This window comes from Elgaria multicarinata, chromosome 18 (assembly GCF_023053635.1).
Source record: "Elgaria multicarinata webbii isolate HBS135686 ecotype San Diego chromosome 18, rElgMul1.1.pri, whole genome shotgun sequence".
Classification (NCBI taxonomy): domain Eukaryota; kingdom Metazoa; phylum Chordata; class Lepidosauria; order Squamata; family Anguidae; genus Elgaria; species Elgaria multicarinata.
This window is the reverse complement of record NC_086188.1, coordinates 15,921,534-15,940,758: the sequence shown is the minus strand read 5'-3', so window position 1 is coordinate 15,940,758 and position 19,225 is coordinate 15,921,534. Positions and strand designations below refer to the sequence as shown.

The 19,225-nt window shown below is 48.4% G+C and overlaps 1 protein-coding gene across 1 annotated transcript; it reads right to left on the bottom strand.

Annotated features, from left to right (window-relative positions):
- Positions 1-1,200: 1,200 nt before the first annotated feature.
- LOC134410614 (L-serine dehydratase/L-threonine deaminase-like) lies at positions 1,201-12,995 on the bottom strand. Its single transcript, XM_063143973.1, has 7 exons — positions 12,843-12,995; positions 11,697-11,736; positions 9,168-9,307; positions 7,499-7,590; positions 5,951-6,178; positions 3,639-3,763; positions 1,201-1,532 (listed from the first exon to the last, which is right to left on the bottom strand). The coding sequence occupies exons 1-7, from the start codon at positions 12,993-12,995 to the stop codon at positions 1,201-1,203; spliced, it is 1,110 nt and encodes a 369-aa protein (XP_063000043.1).
- Between the last annotated feature and the right edge of the window lie 6,230 nt (positions 12,996-19,225).

Genomic DNA, 19,225 nt, shown 5'->3' with positions numbered 1-19,225 from the left:
TGTTCCAACCCATCCATAATGGGGCCTGTTTCCTACTATATAATAAAATCACCAGCTAAGCGGACTAAAATCCCATCAGTCATGCACAGTATGAGCAAACGCTAAAATGCTAACGTGAAACATTGGGCAGAACTCTTGTCTTTATGACACATTCCGGCAGTGGAGATTGGGATCAGCAGCGGATGGGTGCACAGGGAGAAGCCAACACCAAAGGCCTCTGTTTCTACCCACACGGCGAAAGAGGAGGTTAGAAAGCTTGGCTTTGCGGGAATGAGTCAGGGAGCAGGGCAAATGTCATTGGCCTCCCAGCATTTGCTGGGTCCAAAATATGGTTCCTGCTTTTAAAAAAAAGGAGGGAAAAAAGCAAGTGTCAGGACTAAGCCATGGACAGCAATGAGTGGATCTAGGAGGCAGGAACCAGGAGGCATGGAAGAAGCCAGGAGTCAAGACTGACGAATAAGTCAGAACTGAAGGACAACTAAGTAGCAGGATCCAGGAGCAAACTGGAAGGCAGGACAAAAGAACAACTAAAGAATCCAGGAATACAGTCAGTATGGTGGTGGAGCCAACCAAACTAAATCCAGGAACACTCCTATTTAAACCTCAGTCTTGCTCTGATCGTTGTTGGAGCAGCATACAGATGATCCTGTAGCCCCAGGATCACTTGAAAATTTCCATGGTGCTGATCTTTTTCTACCTTGCTTCCTGATCGAGCCTGATCCCTGCTCAGGATTCCAATCCCTAGGAGAACCAAGCTACATCGCAGTGCATCATCAGAACCTGCAGCAATCCTATGCATGTTGATACAGAAAAAGATGGCTGGCTGGGGCATGCTGGGAGTTGTAGGACCTTTTCAGTCTAAATATGCATAGGATTGCACCCTTATACTACTTCCTATCTAGGAGGATCCAATGGCTAGCCTGAGTACACAGAGTCAGTCCTGGGCCAGAGATATTTTGTTGCCTAGGGAGATGTTGCAGCAGCCCGCAGCTCAGTGGCTCACCACATGGGGCAGCGCATGCAAGCTCAAAGGCTCTCAGTTCGAGTCCCTGCAGGTCCTGGAGGCAATCTACTGCCCCTTTTCTGCCGGCGATCCAAACTAAATCCTGAGACACCGCCTTTCTTCCCAGCAGTCCACTCCTGCTTCCCCCACCTGTGTGTGATACAGAGCTCGTGGGGAGGGCAAGGCAGCTGTGAGTTTTAATAAGAGCAGGGTTTCCAACAAGCTCGGAGCGAAGCCTGGGATAAAATGCCGCCGTGGCTTTGCGAAGAGACGTCCCACATTGACACGGCAAGCTGGCTCTCCTCCTCCAAGTCACGCGCCCTTTGGTCTTCGGCATGCTGGATCCCCAGCTGCTCTTTGAGGTGCTGTAGCTCTGCCAGAGTGATGTTGTTGCCCCCGCACACAATAACCACCAGAGAGTCCAGCCGAGGGCTCAGTTTGCCTTCCGCCTGCAGCCGTTTGACCACCCCACTGTAGACCGCTGTCAAGGCAGCCCCACACGCTGGCTCCACCAGGATCTTCTCATCATCTGCAAGAGAAGGACGGAGAGGTGCTGGTTTTGCCGTTCCTTGAGTCAATGGGAGAGGGGAGGGGAGATCAAGTCCTTCATTGTTTCGTCACTCCCGTTAATATCCGACCCAGGTGCTCAGTGCCAATAGGATTAGAGCTGAAATGGGGCCCGTGAGAAATCAGGGGGAGGTATCAGCCTGCTCTGGCAAACCCCAAAGTTAGCAGGAATACGAATCCTAAAAACAAACCAACACACCCTTAAGGCAACTGCCCCCACCCCCACCCCACAGAACAAACGCACAAAAACAGTGAAGGCTGAGTAAGTTCAGAGCCTCGTGTGGCGCAGAGCGGTAAAGCAGCAGTTTCTGCAGCCGAAACTCTCCCCACGGCCTGAGTTCAATCCCAGCGGAAGCTGGTTTCAGGCAGCCGGCTCGGGTCGACTCAGCCTTCCATCCTCCCGAGGTCGGTAATATTATTTTATTTATTTATTACGCTTATATACCGCTCCCATAGCCAGGGCTCTACCACCAAGATCTGCACCTGCGGCGGCTCCACCCGGGCCCGCGCCCTAGGCTTCAAGGCCCAGTTATGAGTACCCAGTTATGAGTACCCAGTTAGCTGGGGGAAAGGTAATAACGGCCGGGGAAGGCAACGGCAAACCACCCCGCTATAAGGCCTGCCAAGAAAACTGACTCCAAGAGTCAGTAATGACTCAGTGCTTGCATGAGAGGTTCCTTTCCTTTCCTTCCTGAGTAAGCTCAGCCATAGAATATTTAGAAAACTTTTGTTGGGGTTGCTCAATTTCAGAGTGTTCAGGCATGTGTGTCTGCTCATCGCACTTGATCAGGTTGGTGCAGGGAATATTTACGTGATGCTGGCCCAGCAGCAGGGCCAGAGGCCGTCACTGTGCTTTCTGCCCTGTTCCTCCGCTTGTTGTCCTCCTCCATGTCACCTGCTTAAAAGCAGTGGAGGCCATTGGCTCTGTTGTCAGTGGAGAGGTGAATTCAGCACCTTGGAAAGCTCCTTTAGAATTCTGACTGGTTCTGATTGAAATGTGGATGTGCTGCCCCATGACATTGGAGTCACCAGCCTCCACTGTTTAAAAGGGGATTGGATGAATTCATGGAGGAATGGTCTACCAACGGACTAGATGGACCTTCAGTCTGATCCAGCAGGGCTCTTTTTATGTTCAGTTTTGCCTGGATTAGTGTGTTGGTCTAGGGAACGGAGACGCTGCTTTTATCAAGTCAGACCAGTAGCCCATCTAGATCTTGTCTACACCAGGGTGGGCACCTTGTGGACCTCCAGATTTTTGGGAAAGATCCCATGATCCTTCACCATCAGGTATGCCAGCTAGAGTTGATGGAGTTGTAGGCCAAAAGGTCTGAAGGGCCACAAGTTGCCCAACCATGATCTCCACTAAACTGGCAGTGATTCTCCAGGGTTTCCAGACCAGAGTCTTTTCCTCAGCCCTATCTGGAGAGGAAACCTGGGGCCTTCTGAATACGAAACAGGTGCTCTACCACTGAGCAATGGCCGTTCCCCATGCCAGGACTGGAGAGACCTGGGTTCAAATCCTCACTCGGCCATGAAGCTCAGTGGGCGATCATGGGCCAATCACTTTCCATGGAGAGGAGCAGAACTATGTCCGCCATCTTGAGTCCTTTGAAGAAATGTGGGATTAAAAATGGGTGGCACTTTGCTGTGGAGATATCTGAGAGGGACAGGGACTTCTTCTACTGCTATCTCTACTAAGGATGTATTTAATATAACAAGTGGGTGTTGCAGTGTGGAATGTTTCTGGGTTTTCAGCTAGTCATGCTGTTTTTCAAGATACTGTATTTCATTTCCCCTTCATTCTGCTTTTCCATCTCCCACCCAATAGACTTCCAAAATTCTGTAGCCGCTGAGTATACTTAGTCCTCTTTGGTTAATTCCCCCCCCCCCGGTATTCCCCCCCCCCCAGTTGTTTTCGACTTCCACAAACCTTGGCATTCCTCCAAGCCAGCTGATATGGCCCTCTTGTGAGTGGGTGGTGCCATTTTGGCTATAAAATGATCTGCACTCAAACACTGTGTTTGCTGTTAGCGTGTCGAACGGGTGTGCTAGGGACTGGGCTACATACCCACAAACTTCTCAATGGCCACCACTGCTTCTTGATCGGTGACGACCACTGGAAAGACGGGGTGCTCTTGAGCGAGCTTCAGAGCCTCTGCTGCCACCGTGGCCGCCCCGAGGGTTGTAGCAACGCTGGGCCCGGAAGAAAAGAGGAGAGTTCTTGTCAGTGGTGAAGGGTGACTCTAAGGAGAACGACGTCAGCCAGGACATAGGGGAAATTGAACCGGACCTTATGAGGAAGGCACGTGGCTGCCGTCTTCAGCGGCAGCTCTGGGATTTTTGGACCATAGAGGTCTGCCTGGATTCCCAGCAAAGAATGCACGTGCCATTCGCTCCAAAGCCTTGAAATATGAATGCCTTTGTAAGGCTCGGGGAATGCAATGAAAGGTAATGCAAATAAATGAGTTCATAAAGACCATAGAAGGAGAGTTGATAATTATGACTTATAGCAGGTGTGTACAACCTCAGGCACAGGGCTAAATCCACTCACCTAGAATCCAAATCTGGCCCTCCGGAGTTCCCAGGATGGACACATACACCTTCCCACTGGCCCCCCTTCACTAATTGTCTGATCGTGCCCTGGCTTTTGCAATTTCTCCCTTTTCTAAAAGGTTGACATCTCTATATCTATCTATCTATCTATCTATCTATCTATCTATCTATCTATCTATCTATCTATCTATCTATCTCATTTATATACTGCCCCATAGCCGAAGCCCTCTGGGCAGTTTACAAAGATTAAAAGACTGAACATTAAAAATGGATATACAAACATAACATAAAAACAGCTAACATTTAAAATGATTTTTTAAACTCTCAACCAGGCCAAAGACAGTTCTGGAGTCAGTTAAAACTCAACATATGCTGTTAAATGCCCGGGAGCAAAGAAAAGCCTTGACATGGTGCCAAAAAGATAACAGTGTTGGGGCCAGGCGGGCCTCATTGGGGAGATTGTTCCATAATTGAGGAGCCACCACAGAGAAGGCCCTCTCCCTTGTTGCCATCCTACAAGCTTCCCTTGGACATGCTTCTCCTACGGTTTAATCTGGTAAGAGCTTTAAACTAAAATATGTTGATATTCTGTCCCCTCCCCCTTTGGCCCTTCCCCCTTTGCCTTTGGCCACGCCTCCCACTGGAATATGAATGTGAAAGTGGCCTGCCGAGCGGCATTCAAGAACAGAGACTTTTCTGTTGCCATAATTCTTTGTTGTTGTTATTATATTTCTACCACTGTTTTGGATGTTCTTCCTCAGGAACATGGACTGTCTCTGAGCACTGACAGCAATGTGGAGAACCCATGCCACATTTTGAGCTGCTGGCTAGTTGTACACTGTGCTTCAGGCTTGGACCACTTGTGGCTTTCCAGATCAGTGGAGGCTGGTGACTCTGATGTCAGTCAGGCGGTGAGTCCTCTCTGGGTTACAGTCAGAATTCTAAAGGAACTATCCAGTGCTTCACACCTTGGATAGCACATTTAGAATTCTGACTGGTTCTGACTGAAACCCGGAGCAGGTTCACTGCCCCACTGACATCAGAGCCACCACCCTCCACTGTTCCAGAAGATTTGGCCTACAACTTCCATCCTCCCTCGCCACTGGCTATGTTGGCTATGGCTGATGGGTGCTGTAGTTCCCTAGACCTTTTGGCCTACAAGTTGCCCACCTCTGCTGTCGTGGCTTATCTCCTGAGGGGAAAAAAAATCAGTATCGTCCCTATCATTAGGCAGAGTGAGGCAGCTGCCTCAGTCAGCATAGACTAGTGGATGGGGAGAGGGGACAGAGCTGAGCCCTGCACTCCATAAGCTATCTTGCTGCCCCCTGGTGGGGTGGAGGACAGCAAGCTGGGGTGCTCTTTTGACTGTTGAAGTAAGATTCATCTGGTTGGCTTCTGTGCATGGAAAAATGGGTTGGGTAGGTGGGTGCCATTCTATGCTTCACCCCAGGTACCAAAATGTCTTGGGCTGGTCCTTTGAGGGAAAGTCCTCTACCCTCAGAGCTGGCTCGAGGTTTTTGAAGGCCCTCGGTGAGTCTACCTTCTCACCAACTGCTATTGTTCCTCCTCCTCTTTCTTGCCACTGCTCACGCTTGCTTGCTTGACAGGCAGAGAGCCAAGGAGCAAGGAGGCCATGGCATCTTCTGCTGCTCCTTCTCACCACTGTCTGGGCTGGAGCAAGAGGCAGGTGAGCAAGCAGGTTGCAATGGTGAGCAAGTGGAACAAGTCCAGGGGGCCCCTGTTGAAGTGTGGGCCCTTAGCAGGTGCCTGACCATGCTGACCCATGACACCAGTGCTGCTCTACTCGATACTGGACCACATGCTCACCTGGTCGTTTTTGGAAGCGTCACCAACTTCCCGGCCACCAAAGCAGCATTCAGGCTGTGGCACCCCTTGGTCTCTATAGCAATGATGGGGACATCGTCCCAGCCCACCTCACGGAGGCCCCGGATCACCCCGCACAGCATGCCTCCTCCTCCTACCGAGAGTGCCAGCACTCCAGGTTTAGACTCCATCTGTTCCTTGATCTCTCTGACCAGGGACATGTGTCCTTCCCTGCAGGGAGAGAGGGACCAGCACATCAGTACCAGAGGCAAAGAGAGGTAGAACTGAGCCAAAACTTCTCCAAAAATAATTTTCTAAAGAATATTCTGACCTTTTCCAGGAATATTCAGATCTTTTCCACCAAAAAAACCAAAGAGGGCAATTGTGTGTGTTTATTTAATTTGTACTCTGCCTTTCCAGCAAATGTTGATCAGGGTGGCTTGCAATCATAGGACCCAAATTTTAAAATAAAAACTGAAAATCTCAGCCATTTCACCGCCCTCGCCCCCACATGCCTCAGACATGACAGCATGGCTGGGTTCATACAGCATGACAAGCCAGAATTTGGGTTGAGTATGGGTTCTTGTTGAACCATGAGTTGTGGTTGAATTGTGGGATGTTGTGTTATGTGAACCCATCCACGCTAACCATGAACAACCCACAAAGAGAACCTACGACTTGTGTTGTGAAATGGGTTGTTCGTAGTTAGCAAACCATGGCTTGTTAGCGCAGACGGGTTCACCCAACACAACAACCCGCCCTTCAAGTACAAGCCACTCTAGGCAATTTAAAAGCCATGGTCCTTTTAGGCATATCAAAGAGGCATGGCTAAAATGGCTGTCTGGATGAAAGGTTGCTTTTACTGGCAGGAAGTTTGACCTGAGGAAGAGAAGATTAGGAGAAACGTTCTTGCTCCTGCCCCAGACATGAGATCAAACCCACAAAGAACAAGTTAGGAAACTGTAGAAATAAGCAAAATGTCATCAGTTATGAGAGCCTCGTGTGGCGCAGAGCTGTAAAGCAGCAGTTTCTGCAGCTGAAACTCTCCCCACGGCCTGAGTTTGATCCCAGCAAAAGCTGGTTTCAGGCAGCTGGCTCAGGTCGACTCAGCCTTCCATCCTCCCGAGGTTGGTAAAATGAGTACCCAGTTAGCTGGGGGAAAGGTAATAACGACCAGGGAAGGCAATGGCAAACCACCCCGCTATAAGGCCTGCCAAGAAAACGTCAGTGAAAGCTGGCGTCCCTCCAAGAGTCAGTAAAGACTCAGTGCTTGCACGAGAGGTTCCTTTCCTTCCCTTCCATCAGTTATGAATAAATATGAAGTGGTGGGAACCGGTTTGTTGATACAGATCAACAGAGCAGCCTGCAATTTTTTGGACAGCCCCTTGGGGGCGTGGCTATGGGGACTGTCACGATGAGTATCTGCATTTCAAAATTTATGACTATGCTACCACAGCCTAATAATATTAAATATGTGTATCTCTCATATGGAAGGGGAAAAAAAAGACTTTCTGTCTCCTCCCTACCCTTCCTCACCCGTAGGTCACATACCAGATGAGAGGGTCATCAAAGGGTGGCACATAGACCCATTCAGGGTTGTTCTTTACCAACTCCTGGGCTGCTTTTGTGCTCTCAGCCAGCATCTGGGGGAAAGGAAGGGGCTTTATTAGACCCAGCTCCTTAGAAAGAGGGAAAGATGGCGGCAGCAGCAGCTTTTCTCAACCCAGTGGAGGCTGGTGGCTCCCATTTCAGTGGAGCTGTGAATCCATTCCGGGTTTCAGTCCAAACCAGCTAGAATGTTCAAGGAGCTATCCAAAGTGCTGAGCCTGTTTTGGGGCCCAGGGATCAGCACCTTGGAGAGCTCCTTGAGCCTTCTAGCTGGTTTGGACTGAAACCCGGAATGGATTCACAGCCTCATTGGAATCGGAGCCACCAGTCTCTGCTGCCCTGCCCTGGTGGACTGCAGATATTTTGGGCTTCAGTTAGGGTTGCCATATTCTGAATCCACAAAACCGGGACAAATTTTTGGAGCGCGGGGGGGGGGGGGGGGGGCTAGGATTTTTTTTAAAAAAACTTAGCAATATGTAAAGGTCTAGGGAAAGCCCAATTTTCCAATTAAAACATCAACAGCTGTAAAACCAGACATCTTAAATTCACTGCCACTTACTTCCAAGTAACAGATTTGAGGCTTGCAAGCCCAATCCAAGGAGGTGGATTTTTGAAGGGCGATCTTTTGGGGAGTGACTTTCCTTTTCTTTCTCCCCTCTCTCCTTTCCTCTCCTTCACCCCCTCGTCCCCCACTCCCTCCTGTTCCCCACAAAATTCTCTTTCTTCCCCAACAAATAACCCAGGAGCTCTGCCCTGTGGTTACCCTAAAGGTCTGACCACATCCAGCCAAGCCCACCAAACTCCTTTGCATTGCATGGGACTCAGGTAGCCTGAGGAGCACACGTGCGCCTTTCCTCGCTGTTGTTTCTCTTCTATGCATCCGCAGGCACAAGAAGGTGAGTCATGGTGAGTGACTCAGATGAGCCTGTGGAGGAGCGGTGATGCTCCGGAAAAGACACCAGATTGATGCCTCTTTTTCTTTGCTGCTGCTGCTCCACTGAGCAGGCTCAAGACACCATTTTGGAGGTCAGAATTTCTCCAGCCAGCTGGGCCAGGAATCCGGGATTCTTGCTCAGCCAGTCAGGGCATTTCAGAATCTCCTGGAAATCGAGACGTTCCCGGTTTTCCAGGACGTATGGCAACCCTAGCTTCAGTGCCCATCAGCCCAGCCCAGCAGGGCCCACGGGCAGGAAATGGTGTAAGGGCGGCACAAGGTTGTGGAAGGCAAGTCTACAGTCTGCTGGGATCATCAAGAAAAGGATGAAAGCACATCAATGAAGGATTTTGTCCCTCTGTTTCATGACCGTGTTCCTTCTCCTTGAATCACCCTCTGGCCCACCAATTGCCTACTGTTTGGTACTTTCCCAACTCTTACAGGTCCTTCACCCCATTCCAAAAGGTCAAAACGTCTCTCCTAAGGCTTAGCTGCTGTTCAGATCAATCTTTATTTGCTTAAAACCAAAGGTCATTGGAAAACAGGAGAGAAGGAAGGGGGAAACCCCAAAATGAATTGGAGTATTTGTTTGTCTTTGCCCCTGCGGGTTCCAAGAATCTGAATCTGGCCTTTGGGTGAAAGAAGTTCAACGTTACCCATGCCCTGCTCTGTACCTACCTCTCCCTCAATGCATACGGCGCTGCCCTCATCTTTCAGGCGCTGTACGGTGAAAGCTGGTGTAGATGTGGGTACGTAAATGGTAGCTGGGATTCCTAACTTCCTGGCAGAGTAGGCAGCTGCCAGACCAGCATTTCCCCCTGAAAGAAAGTCCGTTCAGCATCGCATGACACAAGACCTCATGAGGAATGCTTCCTGTGCTCCACTACACTCTGCATTAAGGGGTGGGGAAACTTCTTCCTGTTGAGGTCAGCATCCTCCTCCTCCTCCTCCTCATTATTATTATTATTATTATTATTATTATTATTATTATTATTTACATTAATGTACTGCCCCATAGCCGAAGCTCTCTGGGTGGTTTACTTGCTGGGGAGCCATATTCCAGGAGGGGCGGGGCCAGAGCTAAGAGTGGGCGGAGTTACAGCTGTGACTATTACCTTTGTTCAGTACAAATGAAAGAACACAAACACATTTCCATCCAGGCGTTCTCCTTCCGCAGCTTGTGAAAGCTTCCTTCCATCGGCTTTGTAGTTGGGGAGCAGAGCAAGGCGGAGCAAAAAATATCAACAGCTCAAGCCCGGGTCTGGTGAGAACAGGGTGTTTTGGGAAGAATATGGGAGAAGTGGAAACTGGTGGTTTCAATTTTGCTGGGGCTGTGAATCCATTCTGAGTTTCAGTCGGTACCAGCCAGAACTCTTAAAGGAGCGATCCAAGGTGTTGTACATTGGCTTAGCCCCAATAGAGATTCAGCACTTTGGATAGCTCCTTCCTTTGCCCTGGAAGAGCAGACTTTACAAGTATTCAAAGCCTTATTGTGCATTGTTACAATAACCCTGTAACAGACCCAGCTCAAGACAGGTTGTCCCCTGAAGTAGGTATCGCTGTGCCACCGCTGCCACATCCTCCTCTCCCCAATCAGTGTGCCTGTCCGCCTCCAGGAAGCTTTCTTTTCCTGGTGCGGACATGCGCACCCACGTTGCCAGCGTGCTTCCTGTAAGGTTTTTCTGCCTTCAGGAGATGCACAGTGCCTGAACATCTGGCAAAGTATCACGAGAGATCCTGGATCTTCCACACTACAAGAAGGATGCAAAAATGCTGTGTGTGTGTGTGTCAGAGGAGGGCAACAAGGATGATCAGGGGTCTGGAAACAAAGCCCTACGATGAGACACTGAAAGAGCTGGGCATGTTTAGCCTGGAGAAGAGAAGAATGGGTGAGGCATGATAGCACTCTTCAAATACTTGAAAGGTTGTCACACAGAGGAGGGCCAGAATCTCTTCTCAATCATCCTGGAGTGCAGGACATGGAATCATGGGCTCAAATTATAGGAAGCCAGATTCCAGCTGGACATCAGGAAAAACTTCCTGACTGTTAGAGCAGTATGACAATGGAACCAATGACCTAGGGAGGTTGTGGGCTCTCCCACACTAGAGGCCTTCAAGAGGCAGCTGGACAACTATCTGCCAGGGATGCTTTAAGGTGGATTCCTGCATGGAGCAGGGGGTTGGACTTGATGGCCTTATAGGCCTCTATCAACTCATCTGTTCTATGATTCTATGATTGCCTGATATCTCCTGAAGGTAGAAAGACCTTACAGGCAGCACACTGGCGATGTGGGCACACGTGTCCACCCCAGGAAAAGTAAGTTGGCTGGCTAGCAGGGTTGGGGGGCAGGCATGCATGCAGGTGGGAGGCAAGGCGAGGTGAGGCGGGAGGTGTGTGGGTGAATGAGCGGCGGCTTCTTGGACCTGTTGGTTGTTTCTTGGCTTTGTAGGCTGCCTGCATGGCCAGCATGCAGGCAGCCAGAAGGATCAAGACACGACAGATCCTTTGGAGAGGGAAAGCGCCACTCTTCCCATACTCTGCTGTGTCTGCTTTCTAATGCTTCATGTTAAGGACAGGACTGCCCTATAAGGTATCAACCCAATTTTGCCCTGTATTGCAGATGGGGGTACAGAGGCTGAGAGAGAGAGAAGGAGCATCATCAGACTGGGGGAAAGTCCCGGTTCCCTATCATCACTTTTCCACCCCTGCTCCTGTCCCACAATACTACTTCTTTCTTCCCGGAGAAGAAAGCGGAAGTAAACAAAGACCACATGGCTCATTCAGGGGCCATTTTCACCGCACCACTTTCCCTGCACACAGCAGGAAATGGCACATTCTGTTTCCAAAAACAAGTTAGATTTTTTTTGGGGGGGGGGTCTATTTTGTGATGGAAATAAGGCAAGAAGGAGCGGGAGGTGCTTGGGAGGCAGACGTCATAATCTAAAGTACGCGCGAAAAACCGTGCGTGGGCAGTAGTAAGCGTGAGATAAAACGGTCATCTGATGAACCCCAAAGAATGTTGTCTGAAGTCTACCTGGTGAAGTCATGTCTGAGATGAGATTCGAACTGGAGATTCCCTGATTTCCTGCTCAGACTCAGGCACTTTGCTCCCCCAGCCCAGCCCACAAAGTGGAAACAGATGTGACCAAGGTAGTAAAATCTCCCACCCATCACCCCCCTACCCTGGAAGCCTCACGGCGTTTTACCTGAAGAGCCAACGAAATGCTTGCAGCCACGCTCAGCCCACTGAGGAAGCAAAAGAAGAGAAATGAGTGAGCGGCAGCCATCTTAACTCCATGGGGAAACCAGCGATTTGTGGGTCGTTCTGGGCCTGCTTTATGCATCCTGACCTCATGCTGAAAATGTATGGCTGCTTTCTTCAGCTTAGTGCCCCCTCCGGACTACAACTCCCAGCTTGCCCTGGCTGGGGGATCATGGGAGTTGTAGTCCAATCCATTTGGAGGGACTGGGCTACATGTTAACAAAATCAAGACGATTTGCTCAAACTAAGCAAAATGCGGCACATAATATCTGCATTATGAGTGCCGTATGCTGCCCAATTTTCAGAGAGATCTGTTGAGAAACGTACAAGATGCAGCAATTTAAAGAATTTCAGTTTTTTGGCAGATTTCTGCTTCCATTTCTTCCCTCTCATAACACATTTTCCGGGTCCTCCCACACCCACCTTACCCCTTTAAGTGCAGCCAAACATTTGAGGAAATTACAGGTCTCTTTCCCTTCCTATTTCTGTGAAAATCCATACTACCTTTGTAACGATATTAGCTTTTAAAAACACCATTTCAGTCCACGGGTTCATTTAAGGGCAACTCATCTTGCCAGACATGCTCAATGCCTAACTTGATGCTTTCCCGGCAGAGCCTTTTCCCAAAACAAAGATGGCCCCTGCCCGACTGAAGAGGAGCCTTTGGGGCTTTAAGCAATGGGTTCCATATGTTAATTAAACGGTGTAATATCTCCTCCCCACCAATAGGTGTTCACCCCATTGAATAAGGATGTTGAACCACTTTCAGCCTGAGGGCTGGATTTCATTTTGGAGAAGCTGCATTCCAGTGGTGGGAGGGGCCAAAGGAAAAGGGGCGGGCCCAAACAGAACAGCATATTTTAGCATCAAGCCCTTTTTCTGCCAGTAACTAAGCCTTAGGAGAGGCGATTCAGCCTTTCAAAATGGAGGTAAAACTGCATGGAAGCTGGAAAGCTATGAAATGACCGATGGTCATGGGAAATGAGGCCAGGGGAAGAGGCGTGGGCATCTGGGGAAAACAAGAAGGCTGGATTTGACTCTAGGCCTAAGGTTGCACACCCCTTCCATAGAACATTTCCCCTACCCATACCGTTTTACAGAAGTGCCCAATGCCCCGTATCTTAAAGGAGCCGGTGGGTTGCGCACTGTCGAGCTTCAGGTAGACTTTGGTGCCAGCTGACTTGGCAAGTGGGATGCTCTCCCGTAGCGGAGTCTTCACATGGAGGGTCTTGGAAGGGGCCATTGTGGAGGGCTGGGAGTAGAAGTGTGATGAGATCCAGAATATCTAAAGTCAAATAAAAGGAGATTATTAAGGACATAAGAAATGCCCGGCTGGATCAGACCAAGGGTCCGTCTAGTCCAGCTTTCTGTTCATGCAGTGGCCAACCAGCTGCCCATCAGGTCTAGTACCCCTAGAGGGATTCTGCCAGTCAGTGTTGGTGATACTGGGCCAAATGGGCTAAGGTTCTGGCTCAGTATACAGCAGCTTCAGACGTTCCTGTGTTGAAGCTTCTATTTGGTGTACAGGGGGAAAATACAGGTGTAGGGCTAATGCTCTCACGTATAACATCACTTCTGAAATGGATCTGACCTGCTCTCCCCTCATGCTTCCCTGCTGCGTAATAAATATAAAGAACCGACCATTTACAACTCTTGAATTATCATGGTAAATATATTAATGGATGATTGATTGATCGATTGCACTTGCATACCACCCCATAGCAAAACCCTTCTGGGCAGTTCACAAATAGTTACACGCAAGATGTTTGGTCCACTCCTGTGACCTTTGCACCCCCTGCCGCCACCTCGCTCCGCTGCCCAAAGGTCTCTTGCTCACCAAACATGACCCTGACCCATTTTCCCTGGCTGCCATATGGGCCTGGTACTCCTGCACTGAACACATACAGGGCACCAATGCTCTCTCTCCTTCCCCCTGTCTCCTTTCAAATTCCTCCTCAAAACCCACTTTTCCTGCAAGGCTTTTTGGTTTCACCCCTCGCTGCTCTCCTCCTCCCATCATCATCATCATCATCATCATCATCATCATCATCATCATCATCATCATCATCTTAAAACTGGATATCCCAGTTCAGCTGGGGCCTTCATATCTGCCGTAGCAGCTCCCCACCCATAGAGACCCCTAGCTGGATGGAGGAAGGCATGTAGAAATCAGGGCTGTGCATGCCATTCCCGACATAACAGCTGGGACTTTGCACATGTGCATACCTCTTTTAAACAAAGCTGAAATTCTACCCTTCAGCTGTCCAGGAAGAAGGAGTGGAGAGCTGCATTTAGCCCCCCCTCCCAAAACAGTGGAAAGGAGGCGTTTCAGCTCCCCCCACCCACCCTGAAAGGCACCACATCTCCATCTGTTTTCTGCCTGTCAATTTCCAGGTTGCAAACTGGCAATTTTGCTATGAGAAACTCCCAGCAGACGATATGTATTGTGTGTTGGTCCACCGGCAGTGCGGTTTGGAATGGGATGAGTGTAGCCTGCTGAAACAATCTCTGTCCCACACATTGTAAGGATCAGAAGGATCTTCTAACTCATTCTACAACAGGCTTTCCTTCCTGCCTGCCCTGTTCCCCTTCCAGATATTACTCAGGGAGGATAGGTCTGTCAATGGCTACTAGCTATGGTCATTTAAAAACGGAACCTCTAAATTCAAAGGTAGTATATCCCCGATTACCTGATGCTTAAGAACATAACAAGAGTCATGATGGATCAGACCAAGGTCCACCTAGTCCAGAATTCTGTTCACACAGTGGCCACAGAAGAAAACCCACAAGCAGGATGTAAATGCAACAGTGCCCTTCCACTCATGTTCTCTAACAACTGGTGTATATAAAGGCATACTGCCTCTGATATTGGGGGTAGTATATAGCCATCAGGACCAGTAGCCAATGATAGCTCCGTGAATTTGTCCAGTTGCCTTTGAAAACCATCCAAACGGGTGGCCATCGCTACATCTTGGGGAAGTGAATTCCATAATTTACCTCTGCGCTGTTGAAGAAGTCCTTCCTTTTATGTGTCCTGAACGTCCCACCCACCAGCTTCATGGGATAATGCTGGATTCTAGTTTAATGAGAGAGGGAGAAAAATGTCTCCCTATCCATTCTCCACCCCATGCGTGATGATCCCACGGAGGCTAGGCTGGCAGTTTCGGAAGCAGGCAAAAACTGTGTTGTTTCAGAAGGCTTTTGGAACTATACTGGACCTGTGTTAATGAATTGCATCCCCCCTTTTAACCCGTTACAGTTTTAATATTTTTTAACATGTTTTTAATTTTACTGTAGGTTTAATTCTATTTTAAACTTTTGTAATTTACGTTTATATGTTTTAAGTGTACATGTTTTAATCTTGTAAACCGCCTTGAGTCCCAGTACTGGGAAAAAGTCAGGATAATAATAATAATAATAATAATAATAATAATAATAATAATAATAATAATAATTTTGTACACCTCTGTCAGGTCTTCTCTTAGCCTCTGCCCCCACCCCCTGAGCTAAACAATCCTAGCTGTTGTAACCTTTCCTCATAGGGGAGGTGGTCCAGTCCCTTGATCATTTTAGTTGCCCTTTGCTGCACTTTTCCCATCTCTACAATATCCTGTTTTTGATGTGGTGACCAGAGCAGTACACCATACTCTAGGGGCTCATCTACACCAAGCAGGATATTCCGCTATGAAAGTGGTATGAAAGTGGTATATAAAAGGCAGGAGCCACACTAATGCTTTATGGTGGTATTGAAGTGCACTGACAAGTGTTGGGGCTCATTGACACATCTACACCAAGCAGGATATTCCACTCTGAAAGCAGTATGAAAGTGGTATATAGTATAGTACGTCAGGGGCCCCAACAGTTGTCAGTGCACTTCAATACCTCTATAAAGCAGTAGTGCGGCTCCTGCTTTTTATATACCGCTTTCCTCCTCCCTCCCAATCCCCTTTCCTTTTGTGTCATGTCTTTTAGATTGTAAGCCTGTGAGCAGGGACTGTCAAGAAATACTTTTGTAAGCCGCCGTGAGAGCCTTTTTTTGGCTGAATGGCGGCATAAAAATAGTGGAATATCCTGCTTGGTGTAGATGAGCCCTAAATGTGGTCGCACCATAGATTTTGTATGAGGGCAGTATGATATTGAGCAGTCTTATTCTCATTTCCTTTATGTTATGCCTAACATGGACTTTGCCTTTTTTGCAGCAGCCACACGCTGCTTGCAGGAGGTGAGCTGGGGAGCGACAGGTTAGGGATATTTCCCTCCTCTTATGAACTTGACTTCCCACTTCTGGTGACTCTCGCAGACAGAGTGAAGGGCCAGGGAGGCCCTGGGTTCAGTGGTACAGCCCTTGCTCTGCCTGCAGAAGGTTCCAGGTTCAATCCCCGAGACCTCCAGGCAGGGAAGGAAGAATTCTTGGCTGAAACCATGGAACTCCGGAAAGCCGCTGTTGCCAGTCAGTGTCGACAGTATTGGCCTAGATGGACCAATGGTCTGACTCAGGATAATGCAGCTTCTTATGTTCCTTAGACTAGACAAAACAATGATCTGATCCGGAAAAGGCAGTTGTAATGTTCATGTTATTTTTTTATTTATTTAGAAGAATAGCCACGGCTATTCAGAGGAATGCAACTTTGCATTAGAGCTTGATCTCAAGAGCTGGGAATTCCTAACTGACATTTCTAGTTAAAAAACTGACCTCAGCCAGCAGATTCAGGAAAGACCTCTGGTTGAAAAACCTGGAAAGCTCTTGCCTGCTTGAGTAGACAGTCCTGGGAATATAGGGACACGGGAAGCTGAGTAACTCCCTTGGTCCATCTAGCCCAGTTTTGTCGGCACTGAATGGCAGCTGCTCTCTAGGATTTCAGCCTTGAATTTTTCCAGCTCTACCTGGAGAAGCCGGGGATTGAACCCGTGACCTTCTGCATGCAAAGCAGGTGCTCTTACCACTGAGCTATGATTCCCTCCCTAAGACGGCATAGCCTCATTGTGCTCCAAATCAATACAAGGCAGCCTCGTGTATTCCTGTGTGTAACACTGCTTCAACAAACCTTCCCTCTGGTTAATTCTCCATCAGTGTGTATCAGTTCATTCTCCAACTGCCTTCATCTGAACTCACCTGATTATCAAGATTAGTTTATCCAGATTCTGAACTCTCCCGATTATCCAAACTCTCGTGATTACCCAGCCCCTTTTATCTGAACTCTCCCGATTATCCAGATTTGGTTATCTAAGTTCTGAAATCTCCCAATTATCCAAACAATCATGATTATCCAACCCCCTTTATCTGAATTCTCCCGCATATCCAGATTTGGTTATTATAGTCCACCTATATACAAAATATTCTAGGTGGCACTCCCGACGCCTATGCCAGTTCGATGGCTCAAATTTGATGATCCGAATAATCCTGAACCCTCCCGATTATCCAAACTCTCCTGATTACCCAACCCCCTTTTATCTGAACTCTCTCGATTATCCGACAACTCCCGATGCTCCAGATACACTGAGAAACTGCTCATCCTGAGTTCGAAGAAGTACCGCGTGGTGCGTATTTCTCGAACAAACCTCTGGTAGGAGTGGAGACACTTACTGCTGAAAGTCCTGGAGAGGTTACGATGGCTCAGTTGCAAAGCATGATGATCGTGGGATGCTTGACAAAGGAGGAAACTGCTGGCATTCTTCTTCTACTGGGAGGGGTCCCTTCCAACCTGATGTCTCCACTGGCTCATTGGGGAACGCTGATCTCTTGGTTCCACTTTATAAGCCTGTGGTCTTTGCTTGGTGGCCAATGAGGGGAGGGAGATGGGCACTGCCCACAACCAGCCCCCTTTCTATGATGTCATCACTCCCTTCCTCTGCCCCGACCGGAGATTCCAGCTAAAGGGGAAGAGAAGCAGAAGCAATACCAAAAGAGAAGAGGTCAACCAGAGGGAGGCAGGGGGGGAATTCGTTGCAAAAGGAAAGGAGCCTATTTCAGTCACTCCAATACCAAAAAGAGAGGCGTTCAGGCTGGACGGCGGAGGCAGGCAGGCTGGGGAGGGGGGCGATTGCCTCGGACAAAGGCCCCTTCACTCAAGCGGTACAGAACCGGCTCAAACCAGGTCAGCGGGCTGGATCTGGAATGATGATGAGGCAGGAAGCAGGGGTGGGTGCTGAGACCCCCTCCCACCAGATAAAGAGGCAAAGCAGATCCAGCAAGGAGGGGACAACTCCCCCCCCTCCACTCTCCTTGCTTCAAGACTGCCCCTTTCTCATTCGTGGTTTTAAACCTGCCAGACTCTCTTTTAGAGAACAGCTGTGCAAAAACACCCATAAGGAAGGTGTGTGTGTTTTAAGATATTCAACCTGTTTCGAAGAACATAAAAGCTGCCTGTTTTGGATCAGACTCAAGGTCTATCTAGTCCAGTACTTGCTCTTGCACATTTGCCAACCAAACGCTCTCAGGGGTGTTGCAAAAAAGCAGGTCAGCCGTGGGAGGAACCTGTCTGGCTCACCCAGGATGGAGCTGGATGTTACATTTTAAGAAATGGAGGACCGACCGGTGTTTCCTCCCACTTTAAAAGGTTGAAATGCTGTTCCTAAGACCTAGTGATGGCAAAAAACTAAAATGGATTCTGCCGTGGACCGGCTTTTTCCGAGTCGCATGAATTCTGCAAACTTGCGAATTTTTTTAAAAAATAATAATCCAGAATTTTGTGCAAGTTTAATCACAGAAAAAAAAAGTGTGTGTTTTTTTTAAAAAGAAATACCAGCTGAAAATATGCATTTTCCCCATAGGCTAAAGCATGAAAATGCACATTTTTGGGGGATTTGCGCAATTTGGGGTTGGTGTTATACATTTGCACAAATTTGAGAAATCGAAAAATTCTGATTCTGTCAATGAGCGGACGTGCGGATGACCGGCACCTGAAAGTTTGTGAAACACAAACAACACAGATTTGACAAAATACGTGCATCCGTATTTCAGACAGGAGTTTTGTGCAGTTTTGTGCAGTTGATGCTGGGCTGAACTTGGAATGTTTTGCATGTAAGCTCTTGAGCTATGACTCCTTCTCCATGTGCTGGTGTTCTGGGGTGTTTTGCCACTAAATTCTTTGGTGTCAGCCATGCCCACCATGGGAAAGCAGCCCCCGAGAATTTCTCTGAAATTGAATTCTGCCCCCAGGCTGAAAGAGGGTCAAGACCCGTGTTTAATGGGTGCGGATATTGCACTTCAGGGACACTGCTTCATTAATGTATGGATGTCATTGCTGAAAAGAGGGAATTGCTGAAAGAGAGAATTCAGTGAATATGACCTGCAGATTCTGTGGCAGACTGGCATGGATTCCGCGGTCTTGTGGACCATTTTTATGCAAATGTTATGCAAATTTAATCACATTTAAAAATAAAACCTGAAAATGAGCATTTTCCCCGTAGGTTAAAGCATGAAAAGGCACATTTTGGTGTGGATTTTTTTTTTTTGCAAATGCAGGGGATTTT

What these genes read in the sequence shown, in the direction of transcription:
- LOC134410614 (XM_063143973.1), bottom strand. Translation starts at nt 12,995, where the DNA reads ATGGCCCCTTCCAAGACCCTCCATGTGAAGACTCCGCTACGGGAGAGC. An exon ending in GCATTTCGTTGGCTCTTCAG is followed by an intron (nt 9,308 to 11,696) that starts GTAAAACGCCGT and finishes ACTTTCTTTCAG; the next exon opens with GGGGAAATGCTGGTCTGGCA. An exon ending in TTTGATGACCCTCTCATCTG is followed by an intron (nt 6,179 to 7,498) that starts GTATGTGACCTA and finishes CTCTCCCTGCAG; the next exon opens with GGAAGGACACATGTCCCTGG.